Here is a 16,521-nt window from a genome sequence, read left to right on the forward strand (position 1 = left end):
AGTATAATTCGATCCTTTGTCAACTACATCCTTGAACTGAATCTTATGACTATGGGCAATGTCAATTCACATATAGCGAGACGTTCATTTTACTTGTACAGGTCGAGTTAACTCCAATTAGATAGGTTAAGTGAAATCTGCATTTCAAGTCTTAAGCAATCACCTTACAAGGATTTAGAGTTAAGTCTTCCACAAGCGATCCTTTGATGTATCTCCCATTTATCAGGAGTGACAAATGCTCAATCCAATGTATAACTATCCTGCAATTACTTCCTGTGATACCCAACGTCTGCCGTACACACCCTAGAGTCATCCCTATTATGGATTGTGTTACAACAGGATCAAAGTATCACATTCCATAATCCAGAATCACTAATTAACATTCCTTTGAGTCTTAGGATTACTTATACCTATTAATACCAATAAGATGAACAGGTGACAAGGATAAATCTACCCATCATGTTATCTCAAGTCGGGTCCCCAATCCTAATGAACTCCATTTATTGGATCCATGTAACTGTCCAGATATCTGCATATCTGAAGCTTGTGAGATCAGCTCTCTGTCTCAACAGAAAACATTGTTACATGCAAGTCTCAACAGTGTTATGTCAATCCCTATTCAAAACATATCACTTGACTTGGGGTTGCTTTAATTTTATTAGTTTATTATAATGTTTTGTCTCACTTCATGCTTGTATGAACACTTTATAATCACTTTAAATAAACTCAGGGATTTCCTTTTATTAGACTTATTTAGTTCTTTAAAGGAGGTTGCCTTTATACAGTTATGAAACCATATCTTATTAAAACAAATGATATAAAGAACAATTCATTTACATTAGGTTTATATCCTGGAATAATTGTCTATAGGACACTAAACCCCAACAGATAAGGCCAGAGATTGGTTGTATTGTCTCCCACCCAAATCTATCACGACTTGGGACAACATGCAAAAGCAATCCTTGGAAAAGTTCTTCTCAGTCTTAAGGGTAACTTTGATCCAAAAAGATATAGCTGACATTCATCAATTCACTAGGAAAAATCTCCACGAGTATTAGGAGATTTAAACAAATGCCAACTAACTTTCACAATCATTAAATAAGCAACTGATTATTAGTTTGATATGTTTACAAATGTATAATGTTGTCTGATATAAACTTTATAAATGATGCTAGTTGTGGATCTCTAGTGGATAATATTATTACTAAATCAAGGAATCTTATTACAAGAGTTGTTGCTAATGTTCAGTAGTTTGGCACACGCTAATAAGCACCCGCCAAGCAAGTGAACAACCTAAGTAGTACTTTTGTTGAAAAACGACTTAGTATTCTCACTTCACTTATGCGAAGTGTTGCTAAGAAATATTGAACAAGTGAAAACTTATGGTATATGTTCAAGTAATGATCATGTAAGCGATTCATGTCACATTCTCCAATAGGAGGAACAAGTCAATGATGTGGGTGATTTTCATAATCAACGCATCTAAATGAGACATGACCCTTTATGCACAAACTTACAATTATGGAAAGAGAGATCATCCAAACCTTAGTTATGACCAGATAAGGTTTTCAACCTAGACCACAAGCTATTAAACAACAAGCCCCTTCCAAGTCAAGTATGATTTTAGAACAAATTGTTACTGATATGGCTACTAGCTTGCAACAATTTCAGCAAAACACTTTGGCATTCCAAACTAAGACGAACATCCAAAACTTAGAGAACCAAACGAGTCAAATGGAATCCTTAATAATCAAATTAAAATTTCAAGTTTCTAGATGTTTTCCATCCCAGTTCCAATTGAATCATACGCAAAATGTTAGTGTTATCAATTTGAGGAGTGTCAAAAAAGTACATTATGTGGTGAGCCAATATCAAAGCAAGATGTGGTAAAAGAGTTAGACAAAGAGGGTGGAATTCCTACGTCGACCTCAAAAGCATCAACACCACCATTCGCGATCCCTCCTCCGTTCCATATCAATTTTCAAAAGCCAAAAAGGAGGATCAAGAGTAGGAGGTACTGGACTTGTTTAAGAAAGTTCGGGTAAACATCCCTATTCTTAAAACAATTAACAATTTCCTCCTTATGCTAAATTTATTAAAGAGTTATGTACTAATAAGAGGAAATTGAGAGGTGATGAGAGTATTAGCATGGGGGAGAACATTTATGCAGTAATCCAAACGAAACTTCCTCCCAAATGTGAATATTTGGACATGTCCTCTATCACTTGCAATATAGGAAGTGTTATAATTGACAAATCTATGTTGGATATAGGAGTTTTAATTAATGTCATGTCACATTCTACTTATGCATCTTTAAGCATTGTGCCTCTAAAAGAAATCGGTGATAATTCAATTAGTCGATAGACCTAACGCTTATCGTGATGGGGTATCAAAGGATGTGCTTATGCAAGAGAAACGGTTTGGTTTTCCTTATGGTTTTTGTTATGTTTCGGATGTGGATGATGATTATTTGCCTATATAATCACTGATTCTTTTACGGAGACCAATATTCCTTAAAACATATAAAGATATAATTTTTTTTTTGGTAAGAAGGGAAGAAAAAAAAACAAACAAACAAAAACCTAACCCGGGATCAGTCTAGGAAGACTGACCCCAATCCTATCCTCAAGAAGAGAAGGTAACATAAAAGAAGGAGGAACGGAAAGGGTAGAAACACCTAACATCCCCCCATGCCCAGCAGCTGCCAAGCGATCCGCCACGCGGTTTTGCTCCCTATAAATATGGGAGAAGGTAAGAGAATCGAAGGCAGGACGAAGCCTCAAGATGGCTTTAATGAGATTCTGACTCTTAAGACAAACAGCCTGTCTATCTGATATAAAGATATAATTAATATGCATGAAGGATTATTCACTATGAAAATTTGTGGAAAAATAATTCAATTCAATATTTATGAAGATACGAAATTTTCAAGTGGTGTGCGTTCCGATTTAGCTATTGATGTTGCCCATCATGCTATGCATGTGGTTTTTTACTAGAAAAGTTGTGTAGAACAAGTATGAGCCAAAAGATGTTTTCTTTAAGAAAGAGGATCCAAAGATATAATTTGAAACCTTAATTGATAAATCTAAAATTTTATATCTAGGTGATAATGGAATAATTCTAGTAATCATATCAAAAGGATTGCAAGAGGCACCGATGATTTGGGTTTTGAAGGAAAACACAAATGCCATTAGAATTATTTGATTATTTTAGACATATTGCCTAGTTAAAGATAATAAACAAAGGTGTTCTTTTAGGAGGCAACCTAAACTCATTTGATTAGTTTTGGTTTATTTAATGAGTAATTTAATGTTTTTTGTTTTACTTTTAGAGTTTTTTAAATAAAATTTCGGACCGAATTCTTAAGGTATGCCTATGGTGTAATACTTTAAGTGTGTGAAATTTTAATGCATATGCTTTTTTTAAGTCATGAGCGTGGTGTAGGAAATAAATGAAGGTTTTTCAAGCCATGAGCATGGCTTAGTAGTCGTGGTCTTATGACTTTTTAATTTTTTTTTTCATTCTCTTACTTTTTTGTATTCTGAAAATTTATTTATTTATTTTATTAAAGAAAAAACAAAATAAAAAAATGAAACTAATTTTAAGTTTTAATGCACTAACTCTCATTCCTTAACCCTTTTATAGCACGACTCTCGCTATTTAAGGGCATATACTGCCTTTTCATCAACGACGCTTCTGTAGCCCATGTCTTTCTAACATTTGTTGTTGTCAATCAACGACCTCCTCCGCTCTCTACCATCACGATCACCAACAAACAACGTTGCATCTCTTCTCCATCGTTTGTGTTTGCACCGTTGTTCCTTCCAATTTTTACCGACTTTCTCTTCCTATCAGATTTTAGTCGATGGCCAACAACCTCTAATACTCGATAGCGGTGCCCAAATTTGATAAGTCAAATTCACCAAAAATAAAATTACTTACTCTTGAACTCATAATTGTACTGAACGTGAATTGGGTTGAATCCATAAAGACTAGTCAAATTATCACTTTTCAAAATTAACAATTAAAAGTAAAGTGTGTGTGTGGGGGGGGGGGGGGGGGGTAGAATACTGTATAAAAAAATAACAAGAAATAATAAAATACCAAAAACAATTAAATGAGAGAAAGTCTATATAAGAACGATTCCAACCAAACACTAGGTTCAATTATTGAATTGAACCAATTGATTATCGGTTATAGAAAAGATAAAGTTCAACCAATTCAAATAAATTAGCTATGGTTATAAATAAACATCAATAACCTATCTTTTCTTACATAATAAATAATCAAAAAACGTTTATTAATTATCCGTACTCAATTAAATAACTCCCAACATACTTGAGAATTTAATTAGTCGAAAGCATTAACGTATGAAGGAGATTCTAATTCTACTCAACAATCACAAAAGCGGGATTATTTAAAGCATTTCAATTCAATTCACAATAACGATCAAAAGCTTGTTCACAGTCACTCATGTTGATTGCTACTTATATCAGATGAATAGACAATTACAGATTTAAACATCTAATTAATAAATCGATCACAAGTAAATAATCAAATAAAGGATTCATTTAAATCAAACAATATAAACAAGAACATAATAGAAATCGATCACTTAAAATAGATGAAAAAAATGAAATACAAAATGATCTCACAAGTTGATTGTTCAATACATAAAAACTTGTAGCTAGAAATTGAAGTTTGGTTCATAATCAAGAAAAAAAAAGAACACAAAGATGAAGAAGAATAACGATTGTCTCCGTTCTTCTCTTTTGCAAAAACGTAAAAGGACTCCTTATTTTTATAGCTTACATGTTTTTCTCCATTTAGAGGGAAGATTTAAAAAAAAAAACATAACATAAATTCTGAAATTTAATAACATCGTAAATAGCATTAAACTCTATTTAGGACTATCTTTAATAAATTCTAATAGAATTAAATCTTAAAATAATATCTTTTCAAATTCTAAATTAATAATAAAAAGTACAATAGTAATAATCCTAAAATAAAAGTTTTTCAATAACAACTAAACAGTGGAGCCGGAACCTATAGGTCAGGGGCTAGATCGTGGATAAAAAAATTTAAATGCTACTTCAACATATTTATAAAAAAAAATAATATAAAAGACAAATTATATCATAAAAATGAGAGTAAAAAGCATTTTTATACCTATAGTAAGAAAATTAATGTCTAACATGTGGCAATTTACCTATCTGAGATGTCATGTTCTGGAAATTTTGCACCATTGCTTCATTTTCGATCCCAATAAAAATTATTTTCTCAACGAAACACACCAAATAACCTGTGAGAAATTCATCACTCGTCTTTTTGTGCAAATCATTCTTAATTAATTTCATTGGAGAGAAAGATCTGTCAACAGAAGTTGTTTGCAACGAGTAAGATCAAAATCATCTCAATAAATCGACATGTTAAAGGAAATAGAGAGTGATACTGCATTTGAACCATCTTATTTGCAAGGACTCCAATATTTGTCAAACTAGAAAATGTTGCATTCAATCTCATTTCAGAAATAAAGAATTTGAGTTGCTCTTTAAGCTGAGTTAGATCACAATAAGAGAAATCTTTTGAATACAACTTAACAAGACGAAGCACTTGTCGGTGATCAAATTTTTCAAAAGCATTTGTAGGATCAAGACGTGACACACAAACAAGTAACTATGTATTTGACTAAAGAAAATGATTATCTAATTATGTAGCAAGACGATCAACAACCTAACATTTTTCAAATAAATAAAAAGTCAAATATGGTTAAATACTGGTTATATCATTATATGAAAAGTACAAATAAACAAAGTACCTTGACACAAATCTCGACATAAAAGTGATGATGATGATGATGATGATGATGAGTCCTTGGAACACCATCAAGAAGCCTTCTAACTCAATCTGTAATAATGTCTTCCATTTTGGGCACTTCAACGTCATTTTCTGAACAAAAATCACTGACTTCTTTGCATAGCTCTTCCCATCCACTTTCCATGTATATTGCCAAACTATGTTTCCTCAATCTAATCATACGACATTAGTAATGTTTTGATGCTTCACTTATAGAGACTGTGACAACACATTTGTCATTCCCAATATGTGTTTCATTAAATGAATAATGAAACAAAATTCATAATTGCACATTCTGTTTATCAAACCATATACACTACTTGCAGCCTTATGATTAGTGGCATCAGCATGTACAATATGAAGCACCTCTATCACTGAACTCTAAATAATAAGAATACGTGAAACTGTAGTATAGTGAGAACCTCATCTGGTATCTCCTGGTCGAGCTAAACTTGTTTCTTGATGTTTGCCTTTTCCTGTAAAAATATCTCCATTTTCTAAAGAATGCACTACTTTATCATGATGTGATTGACGAATAACATCTTTCCTTTTAATGAAGCTCCAACAGTGTTGACAATCATAGACATATAAGTAAAAAAAATCACATATCAATTTATTATGATCTGCAATAGCAACAACTACCAACTGAACTTGGTGAGCAAAACAATGAACATAATGTGCATGCTTATTTTTATTTAAAATGTGTGTTTTTAGTCCATGAAGCTCACTTCTCATATTAGAAGCTCCATCATGGCCTTAGCCTCTAAGACTATAGAGAGACAATTGATGCATTACAAAGAAATCATCAATATGTTTATTCAAAGACCGTGCAGAAGTGTTATTAACATATACAACCCCAAGAATGGAATTATCATACCTATCATCATCTGATATTTCCACATATCGTCTCTTCTTACTATTTGATGAAGACTCAATATTTTGACAATTGTCAATCGTTTAAAAAATCTAAGCATCTTGTTCCTAAATAAAATAAAAACAGATAAATGAAATTAATCCTCAACATAGCAAATAATCCCCAACATAGTAAATAAATCATAATTTAAATCAAAGTAAATAGAAATATCTAAATTAAACCCTAAATTAGAAATCTCTAAATTAATTGCAATTACTAAAGAATCTCTAAGTAAATAACATATTAATCATTCCCTATTAATAAACCCAAATTTAGCAATCATAAAACTAAACCTATAAATAAAATAAAGAATGAAAAATAAAAAAACTTATTTGGAAGTTGGAAGTTAAGTTAAGTGAGAATAGAAAATAATTGGACAATTGAAATTTCAAACAAAGTATGTAGTAATTTGAAAATCTTTTCCCAAATCCACACCACACTCTTATTCCCTTTTTCTTTCTATGATGTGCGAAAGAGATAAGAAAAAGAGAGAAAACAAAAAGAGAAGAATATGATCTAACCACCAGATGGAAAGATCAATTTAAGTTTTTTAAAAAATAACAGATAGAAAGAGCGAAATTGCCCTTTCCATCTGTTAACCTAACAGATGCGATCATAGCTGGGGGCTCCAGCCATGGCGGCCCCCTAGCGAAGCCAGAATTAAAAAACCCTCCCAGGGGTTTCCGGCGGGACCGGATGATCTGCCGACCCTCCCCGCCCCCATGGCTCTCCCTCCAACTAATTTCTCATATTCAGATTTGTCTTTACCATGGGCATGGATTAGGATTTCATCCCAAAATCTCCGGGTAAATTACATACGTGGTGTACAACATTTGCCCTATTTCACACTTTGGTGTACAACATTCAATTTTGCACATAAAAATGTACAACCTTTTGGTGACCTCCCATTAAAGTGTACAGCCGGTAATTATGACCGGTCAACCCGAAGTCAACAAGCCACATCACCATTTTGACTTCTCTAACAGTAAAAAAACTGACACACCTAATATGAAATTATTTTTTTACCTTTTGTCCTTTATATAATTACTAAAAAAACTCTATCTTCTTCCTCCATTTTTTTGTCATTTCTCTCTCTAAAGCTTTCACTCTTTTTATACTTCTCTCTCTAAATCCGTAAAATGTATGAATGGTTCATATTTAATTCATTCTCTCTCTCTAACTCTCTCTAATTCAAATTTTGATGGGTTTCTCTCTCTATATCCAGTAACTTTCTTCTTGCCATTAACAAGCTTTTTCAGTTGAAGATCGGTTTTCTTAGGGGCGGAAACAACTTTCTTCGATTTTGTATTAGTGTTTTTAGGCGCAGCACCTCCGACCGTTGCTGCCAAAAATCTTAAAACACTCGACTGCTCAATAGCAAAGCAAGATAAACAGGAAAGGGGTCCTATGAAAATATCATGAATATTTTACTGATTGAAAACAAAAAATATTGGCAGAATCCATATGAAAATTGAGATTAATAAAACAGTAATAATTGCAAAAAATGCAGGTAAAATTTGTTGGCGATTGTTCAACTGCAATTTAGCTAAAAAAAAACCACAAAAAAAAAAAACAGAAATGAATATATGAATCCCAAATCTTGAAAGAAAAGGAGAATCGCTTCTTACAATCATGAACAAGAAATCACCAAAAGCAGAAGGTGTGCTGCAGCAGCGGCCGGAGGTGCTGCGCCTAAAAACACTAATACAAAATCGAAGAAAGTTGTTTCCGTCCCTAAAAAAGTCGATCTTCAACTGAAAAAGCTTGTCAATGGCAAGAAGAAAGTTACCCGATATAGAGAGAGAAACTCATCAAAATTTGAATTGGAGAGAGAGTTAGAGAGAGAAAGAATTAAATATGAACCATTAATACATTTTACGAATTTAGAGAGAGAAAGATAAAAAGAGTGAAAGCTTTAGAGAGAGAAAGGATAAAGAGAGTGAACGTTTTAGAGAGAGAACTGGCAAACAAATCGAGGAAGAAGATAGCGTTTTTTTTAGTAATTATATAACGAACAAAGGGTATAAAAGTAATTTCATATTAGGTGGGTCAGTTTTTGACTTTTAGAGAAGTCAAAATGGTGATGTGGTGTGTTGACTTTGGATTGACGGGTCATAATTACCGACTGTACACTTTAGTGGGAGGTCATCAAAAGGTTGTACATTTTTATGTGCAAAATTGAAGGTTGTACACCAAAGTGTGAAATATGGCAAATGTTGTACACCACGTATGTAATTTACCCTAAAATCTCCTAAAACAACACGTCATAAGGCATGCCCACACTTTAGGATTTAACAACTTTCTCCAATTTCATTTTAAGCTTCATAGAATCGTTATTTTAATAATCAAACTGTAGATAAATCTTTAAAATACCTACAAAACACAAAACAAAGTAAATATACATTTAATTAACAAGTCTAGCATTAATCAATAGGCAATTAAGCTATAAATGTTTGTATAATTTGCAACTTATCAAAGTATCATCTTATCCCCAGCTTAGGCCATGGGAACATTTCTAATGTGGGCTTATCCTTCATTAGTGGCCTTTCAAAGTAAAATGAGCTTTAAAAAGCGAAATTGGCCTTTATTTAGACTCGGTCCAACACATCTCATACATAGGATCTGTTTGGTTAATATGTTCGTGTTTGTTGTTAGTGTTAGTTGTTTGCTATTTATTAATAGATAGTAGATATTAATTGTTTTTTCTGCTAAAAGCAGTTGTTCTGAAATTCTACCAAACACCTTTTATCTTCTGTTCAGAAAATGTAAAAAATAGTTTCGAAAAATGGAACCAAACGACACATAAAGTATGAATTTACAAATTAACTAAATCACAATTATTTCTTGATCGACAAATTGATTTATTTATTTTAACCGCAACTTTGTACATACCACATGCTTAAATTTACAAACTTTTCAAACACAATTTTTTCATCACAAATCGAATAAGCTACAATTTTTTTTTTTTTGGGTAGTACTTTGCCCTATTTATAAACAAAGACAAATGAGAATGATCATTTTTAGAATGGATTTTAGTGACATGGCATTTACAAAAGAGTTACTCATCTTTATTAATTCATAATCAATGTTATAAGCTCGGATCAAACCAGTCGATTCGACCAGTCAAACCGGAAACCGTTAAATCTCTGGCATGTGTCTTACTGATTTTTTTAATTCTTAACGGACCAAATTGAACCGGAGTCAAATCAGGACCTGAAGGTCCAACCAAGAACTGGTATGACCTTGTTTTTTTTAACTAAAAATGAAACCTATGATAAAGAAAAAGGTATTTATTAGTCCCCATATTTTTACATAACACACCATTTAGTTCCCATATTTTGAAAAACACATTATAAGATCCTTATGTTTTGCAAATATTAACTCTTTGGTCCTTTTATTTATTTTTTAAGATTTTTAACCGGAAATATCTTAGCTTTCAGGATAGCAATGGTACAAAACAAAATGATCATGTTACTCTGTTATTTTCTCTCTATCTGTTTATGCCAAATATATGGTTAAAAATCTAAAAGAAATAGACAAAATGACCAAAGGGCAAATATTGACAAAAGATAGGAACCTTATAATGTATTTTTCAAAATAGGAAGACTAAACAGTGTGTTAGGTAAAAAGTGGAGGACTAATAAATTATTTACGGAAAAAAAAAAGTAAAATACTTAAGAACGGTAACAGTAAAAGTTAACAAAAGAAAGGTATGCAGTCTGTTGTCCTCAATCACAACTCAAATTGGATACATGAGAAATATATTGATGAACACAAGACTAGTAAACTATTAATAAAGCGAATGATCTAGTTTGATTTGATTTCAGTTTCTGATAATAACAGAAATGAACCGAAAACTAAAATTATCACGAAACTAAAAACAAAACCGACATCTCGTTTTGGATTAATTCATTTTAATTTTTCAACTTCAATTCTGTTTTGATCACTCCTAAATAAAATCAGAAGGGTTTACGCTCTCAAAACGTCAAGGTTAATAATAGTTATAATGTGATGTGATGTATTGCAATCTTGAATCGAGTGATTCGGCACTCGAAAAGATTATGGTTACAGAGCCGGGGCCATACGCCCTCACCAATTGAGACAGAATCTTACGACCATTTCACAACTCGTAATCTCTCACTTCTATTTGTAGAGATATGCCAATTGAGCTATACTAATTTCACATACTTGAATACAAAGATACATGCCAAAGCGACAACAACGATAAATATCATTTTCGAAAAGCAAATTAACAGTTTGACAAGGAGCTTCTAACTTGTGAGCTTATCAGCTCACTCAGTCATGTGTGTATACTAAAGGATAAAGAATATAAGCTCAAAGTAATTGATGGAATGGGCAATGGTGGATGGATGAGCTTTTTATCCAAATTTTTGGGAGATTTCATCAGCCTAATAATGTATCTTTAACAAATAAAATTATTACACAAAAAAAGAGAAGAGAAGAAGAGGTTGTTACATCTCAATGTTCCATGTACTCTCTGCACTTAATTTTGGTACTTTTTTTTCTTCGCCCATGTTAACAGATGCCGCGACCTGAGACAAAAACATTGTACCAAGCTCAGCATATTCAAAATCATGTAGGACCATAAATCCAAATTAATCTTGCAGTAAATAGAATCTTCAGTCATCATAATAACAATAACAGAATACGACCAAGAACCCGAGTTTAAAAGAATTGTTCAACAGCATTAACATTGTTACTATTCCCTGTGTTCATCTATGTGAGAGCCGAGAGTAGTTTTGGTTCTCAAAGTGCTGCGCATTACCTAGGCTCGCTGTTTCTAGGGGCGTGCGCAATTCCTTGGAGCGTCTAGCTCCAGGGTGTGAATGAGGGACGCGGGTCCGTATGGCTCGCCTAGGCCCCAGTGAGGGATTGATGCTGGACAAATCCCACAGCAACCCCTCACAACTGGTTCTGCTGGCAGGTTTCAACAATGATCCTTCTGCATGTTACTAACCCAACCCCCCTCACTATATTGTCGAATTATATAACCATCTACCATTTAACCTACAACGAAACCCCACCTGGGGTTTCGGTGCACTTCGAAATAATTGCTTTATCTCTTTCTACTATTCGTCACTTCTAATAAAAAACGCCTTATTAAAGCAAAATTTCAAACTCATATATAGGCATACCAATTCATAAACTGACAGAAGCCAAATAAGGTAAAATCTCAAACTGAAAAGGATCTATTCAAACAAACTAACAAAACCTTGATGAATTAGCTGGAGGAACCATATGATGACTAGAAGTGTTAATGACATGAACTGCTAAAAGCCTGAAACAATCTGCTTTCATGAACTTCAAACAATCAATACCCTTCTCCACTACCCAAATGAACCACTCCGACAATAAAAAACGAACCTCATTTTTTCGTTCTTCCCTTTTTACATTCAATTTAACCACTACAAAGTAACTTTCAAAAATAAACTACAATCCCTGTGCAAAGCATCCTATAAAATAAACGCATCCCTATTAGCCAATAACATCCTTTGAGAATGAACCAACTAAATAAAAATGTGGAAAAGACAAGGGCAGTAGTGCAAAAGTATAGAAAGATAATGAGAAATAGTGGAAAAATTTGTTCCCTTCAAGAACAACACTTAAGACTTCATGGAAGTCATAAGCACCGAAAATATCGATACCACATCCGTACAAACCATAAGCCTAAATTCGCATAATTGCTTGGTCACACGGCCCTATTTTCACCCAGCAAAGACACATTGATGCGGAAATGCAATGAATCTCAAGCTCAATTCCAAAATAAACTAAATTTAATGCAATGAATCGAATAAACTAAATGTTTCATATCAAACTATGTTCATAAAACAAAATAAAAACCAAGTAAGAGCAGAAAGCAAGCAAAGAAGAGAAGAAAACTTGAGCTCACCTTAAAATTGCCATTGAACTTAGAATTCCTTGACCATTCTAATCCCAAATTCTTGCTTGATGTTTGATAAGTAGCCCTTAGCACATCATCACCATAAACTTTCTGCGAGACAGAAAAATCCCAGGAGTTCTTTGCCCAATCATAGCAAGGCTCGAATGTGGTCAACCCTTCATGAACATAAGTATACTTCAACTTGCAATTCTCTGTACCAAACAAGTAATTGGCGGACAATTTATTACAAGAATCCAATACCAAAGCCCCATCTAATATTGTCCGATTATCCCCTCTGCTATGAATGTATGTCAATTTCAAGGGCTTATCAGCAACTTTAACTGTGTTCATAAACTGAAACCGAAAGTCCTGCATAACAAGATATTTTACTAACCAAGTCAAACTTATATCTGCTGAAATTCAACTTTTTTCTTCGAAAATTCAAAGTTTCATTAGCTTAAACTCTATAGCTAGCATCTAATTGAAACCCTAAGAGCTAAAATTCAACAAGGTAGCAGTAGTATACAGAAATAATTGTGAGTTCAAGGATTACTTTTTTGGGGACGTTATAATCGACGATGAAGAAGCCGGGTTTCTCGACAGCTAAAACCAATCCGTTTAAGCTGGGGCCTTTGGCGACGGTGGCGTCAGTCATGGAAGCCCGGAGCTTAACATCGCCGGCGTTGAAGGCGATAGTAGCCGCCGCCCCCGTAGTGTTGGCAGTGTCATACTTGCCCTTCAAAGATGCCTTCATATCGTGAAAAACGAGGGAAATGGAATGGGGGAGAGAAAGACAAGGCGAGGATTAAGTGGAGATGTCGAGGGTTTTATACGGCTATGTTTATGGAGTTTATCGGGAATTCTTGTCTGTATGTTAGCTGGATAGGAACTCTGTAACAAACATATGGCCCTGACGCTGACTATGGGTTTGTTGTGCTTTATGGGCTACTGGGCTGCCCATGGTTCATGGTTACCACTGTTAACAAAATCGCGGAATTCGTTTCTATGGTAATAAGCATTTTTGTGAAAAAGGATTTTCTTTAACCAAGCTTTATCTACGTCTCAACCAGACAAGAATGTAACATCATATTAGTAACAAAATTTAAAATATTAGAGAAAAACATAGGACAATGATATAAATGAACCGACTGGGCAATAACATGAACCGCTTCATTAGCTTGTCTCAGAACGAACTTGACTGAGTAAAAGTCATTTAGAAGAAACAAGGACCGACAACGACCAACCAAGTTATCGAACTCCGACTGATCTTCATTACTAGAATAAATAGCATCGGCAACAATTTTGGCATCGGTCTAAAAAATAACTTGTAAGTACACTTGTCCGTTATCTACTCCATTGCTTGAATCAACACTAAGACCTCACTGTCTCTTACTTCCATCAAACTTGGAAGGATTGTCGACCGAGCAACCATGAAATCTCCTTTGGACATCACGGATAATAACTTCAAGACCCACTCCAGTAGCGGTTGTAAAAAAATACAGCGTCAGTATTTCATTTGTAAATGGGTGAAGGAGGAGGATGCCCAACTTGACATCCCATAACCTGTTGGATATAGAAGTAAAGCTGCCGAATTTATTTCATCTGGAACCAATAATAGAGTGTATCTATGGTCACGAATTTGATCTGTTCCGTGATGTGGAGATATGATTCCAAAATCTCCCTCTTTAACAAGTCAAAATGTCACGAATATTTTTTTTTTTTATCTTTCTCTATCTTGCTCTTCATTCGTCTTTATTAAAAAAAGAGTTTTCACTAATTTGGGTGCAAACTCCTCTCCATCATCTTCTAAAAATTCCAAATTTAATATCAATTCGTAACTTTGAAAGTATTACTTAAACTCTTTCAACTGAATATAATTTATATAAAATAACTTGTTGTGAAAGTGATGGGGGTATCAAATTGATCAAAGATGTTAAAACAAATAATTGGGAGAAAGCAACTCAAATATGTTAAAATCGAAGCAACATGTGAACATTTTAGATCATTATACGTTTATTAACTCATGATAATAGTATTCAAATGGACAATCGAGACGATCCAAAAGGATTCGATGTGTTTAGAATGCATTAGATAAACATCAGGAAGCAAAATGGGACTCATGGATCTTTTCCAATGTACGGGTCTTTGACCTCGCTCGTGGGCTGTCGACCCGCAAACTACCCTAAGCGAGCAAAAGGTTGTGAGGTCGGCAACCTCACTTAAGGGTCGGTGACTCCAACCACGGTTTTCTTATTCTTTGTTAAGTTTGAACTTAACAAAAGCCATCAGGCTCACTTTTACTTAACTTTTTTAATTTATATTTTTGCCAATTAGTTATAATTACCATTATATCATCTTATATTTTATTTTCCATTTATACCATTTTACTTATGTATTTAGTTAGTTTAAATGTTAAGTTTTTTTTATGAAATCTTTAATTCTAGAGTTTTAAGAATGGTCAAACTTATTATCAATCAAATTCTAAAATCCTTCCATAGACTAGAGTTCACCCCTTTTATCAAATTGTGGGTTATTGAACTCCTTCAAATTAAGTTTGAAAACATTATTCGTTGACTCAAGGTTAAAACCTTTAATAATTTATTCATTTCAATCCCTTTATATATCATTGGTATTAGAGCTTTGATCATCTCATAATCCAAGACTTTTTTGAGCATTTGATTCCATCAAAGTTTGAAGCACAACAATGAAGTATTTGGATAAAAAAAATCAAAATCTGGAGCAAGGATTAATAGGTGATCTTTAACGCTTTAGATATGAGATGAAAAAGGAGATGACAAAAGATGAGAATATGTTTTTAGCGATTCTTGAGATGACTAAATGGAGAAGAAGATGAGATTCTTTCAACGTTCCAATAAGACCCAATGGTTACTCTTAAACAATCATCACCAATTTCTCATATATCACCTTCTAAAGAGATAAACCCTAATTTTTCAATTTCACATGTTGAAGTTGCGAATAGTAAAATTGCTAGTGAGAAATAGGATATTTGTGTTAATGAAGACAGTTTAAGTTCTCATTCTAAGTTTATGACTGATGAGATTATAAATGAGGATTTGAATGTGCTATGTGAATAATGAAGAGTGAGTTTTATTAGGTGAGGAAATTATGGAGATTGATTTTGTGCGTGGTGAGAATGAGAAAGTTCATGTTATAAGGGATGTCTTGTATTCTTGAGAAAACGTCATTTAGAAACAATTATACTAGTATGTTTATATAAGATGGGGGGGTATTGATTTTGAATAAGGGGATAATGAAATTGAGCTTAATACTTGCTACGAGAAGAAGGACAAAATCAATTTATGTGTGGAAGATGAAGGATATGGTGATGAGAGAGATGTCGGTGGATCAAATATAATGGGAAGTAGCAAGTTAAATGAACCGGGGGCACTTTGAAAAATGAATAACCAACTTGAATTATGGAGAAAGTCAAATAGAAGTTGGTAATGTGGAATGTTGTATGACGAATGTATCGATGTCAAAAGGTCCGGTGTCGTGCTTGAAAAGATAGATATTGGAAAAGTCACTTGTGGGAAGCGATGTTGAGTTGAGGATGAGAAGAACAAAGTTGTGTAAGAGAATAGTGAGAACCAGAATAAGCTAGATAATGATGAGTAATTTGATTACGATAAAGATGAGTTTGAGAATGTCAATTGGAACCAATATGAGATTAATTACGAAAATGACGGTGTTAATTGTGACCCTTTTAACAGTGGTACTTATAAGAATGAACGTGTTGTTCATTTATTTACCATTTCACTAAAACTTGTCCTGTTAGTGTTTTTTTATCAGTGTAACAATTTTTTTTTGGGGGATAAAGTGCAAAAATAGC

General features: G+C 33.5%; 1 protein-coding gene across 1 annotated transcript; it reads right to left on the bottom strand.

Annotated features, from left to right (window-relative positions):
* Positions 1-10,972: 10,972 nt before the first annotated feature.
* On the bottom strand, positions 10,973-13,556 carry LOC136201398 (outer envelope pore protein 24, chloroplastic). The gene is made up of 3 exons (XM_065992063.1): positions 13,225-13,556; positions 12,681-13,040; positions 10,973-11,322 (listed from the first exon to the last, which is right to left on the bottom strand). The coding sequence occupies exons 1-3, from the start codon at positions 13,423-13,425 to the stop codon at positions 11,242-11,244; spliced, it is 642 nt and encodes a 213-aa protein (XP_065848135.1). The 5' UTR covers positions 13,426-13,556; the 3' UTR covers positions 10,973-11,241.
* Between the last annotated feature and the right edge of the window lie 2,965 nt (positions 13,557-16,521).

Source organism: Euphorbia lathyris, chromosome 7 (genome assembly GCF_963576675.1).
Source record: "Euphorbia lathyris chromosome 7, ddEupLath1.1, whole genome shotgun sequence".
Classification (NCBI taxonomy): Eukaryota; Viridiplantae; Streptophyta; class Magnoliopsida; order Malpighiales; family Euphorbiaceae; genus Euphorbia; species Euphorbia lathyris.

Coding starts and splice junctions, on each gene's coding strand:
- LOC136201398 (XM_065992063.1), bottom strand. CDS start 13,425: ATGAAGGCATCTTTGAAGGGCAAGTATGACACTGCCAACACTACGGGG. Junction 13,041..13,224: donor ATTATAACGTCCCCAAAAAA/GTAATCCTTGAA, acceptor CTTGTTATGCAG/GACTTTCGGTTTCAGTTTAT. Junction 11,323..12,680: donor AGTTCAATGGCAATTTTAAG/GTGAGCTCAAGT, acceptor TTTTTGTCTCAG/GTCGCGGCATCTGTTAACAT.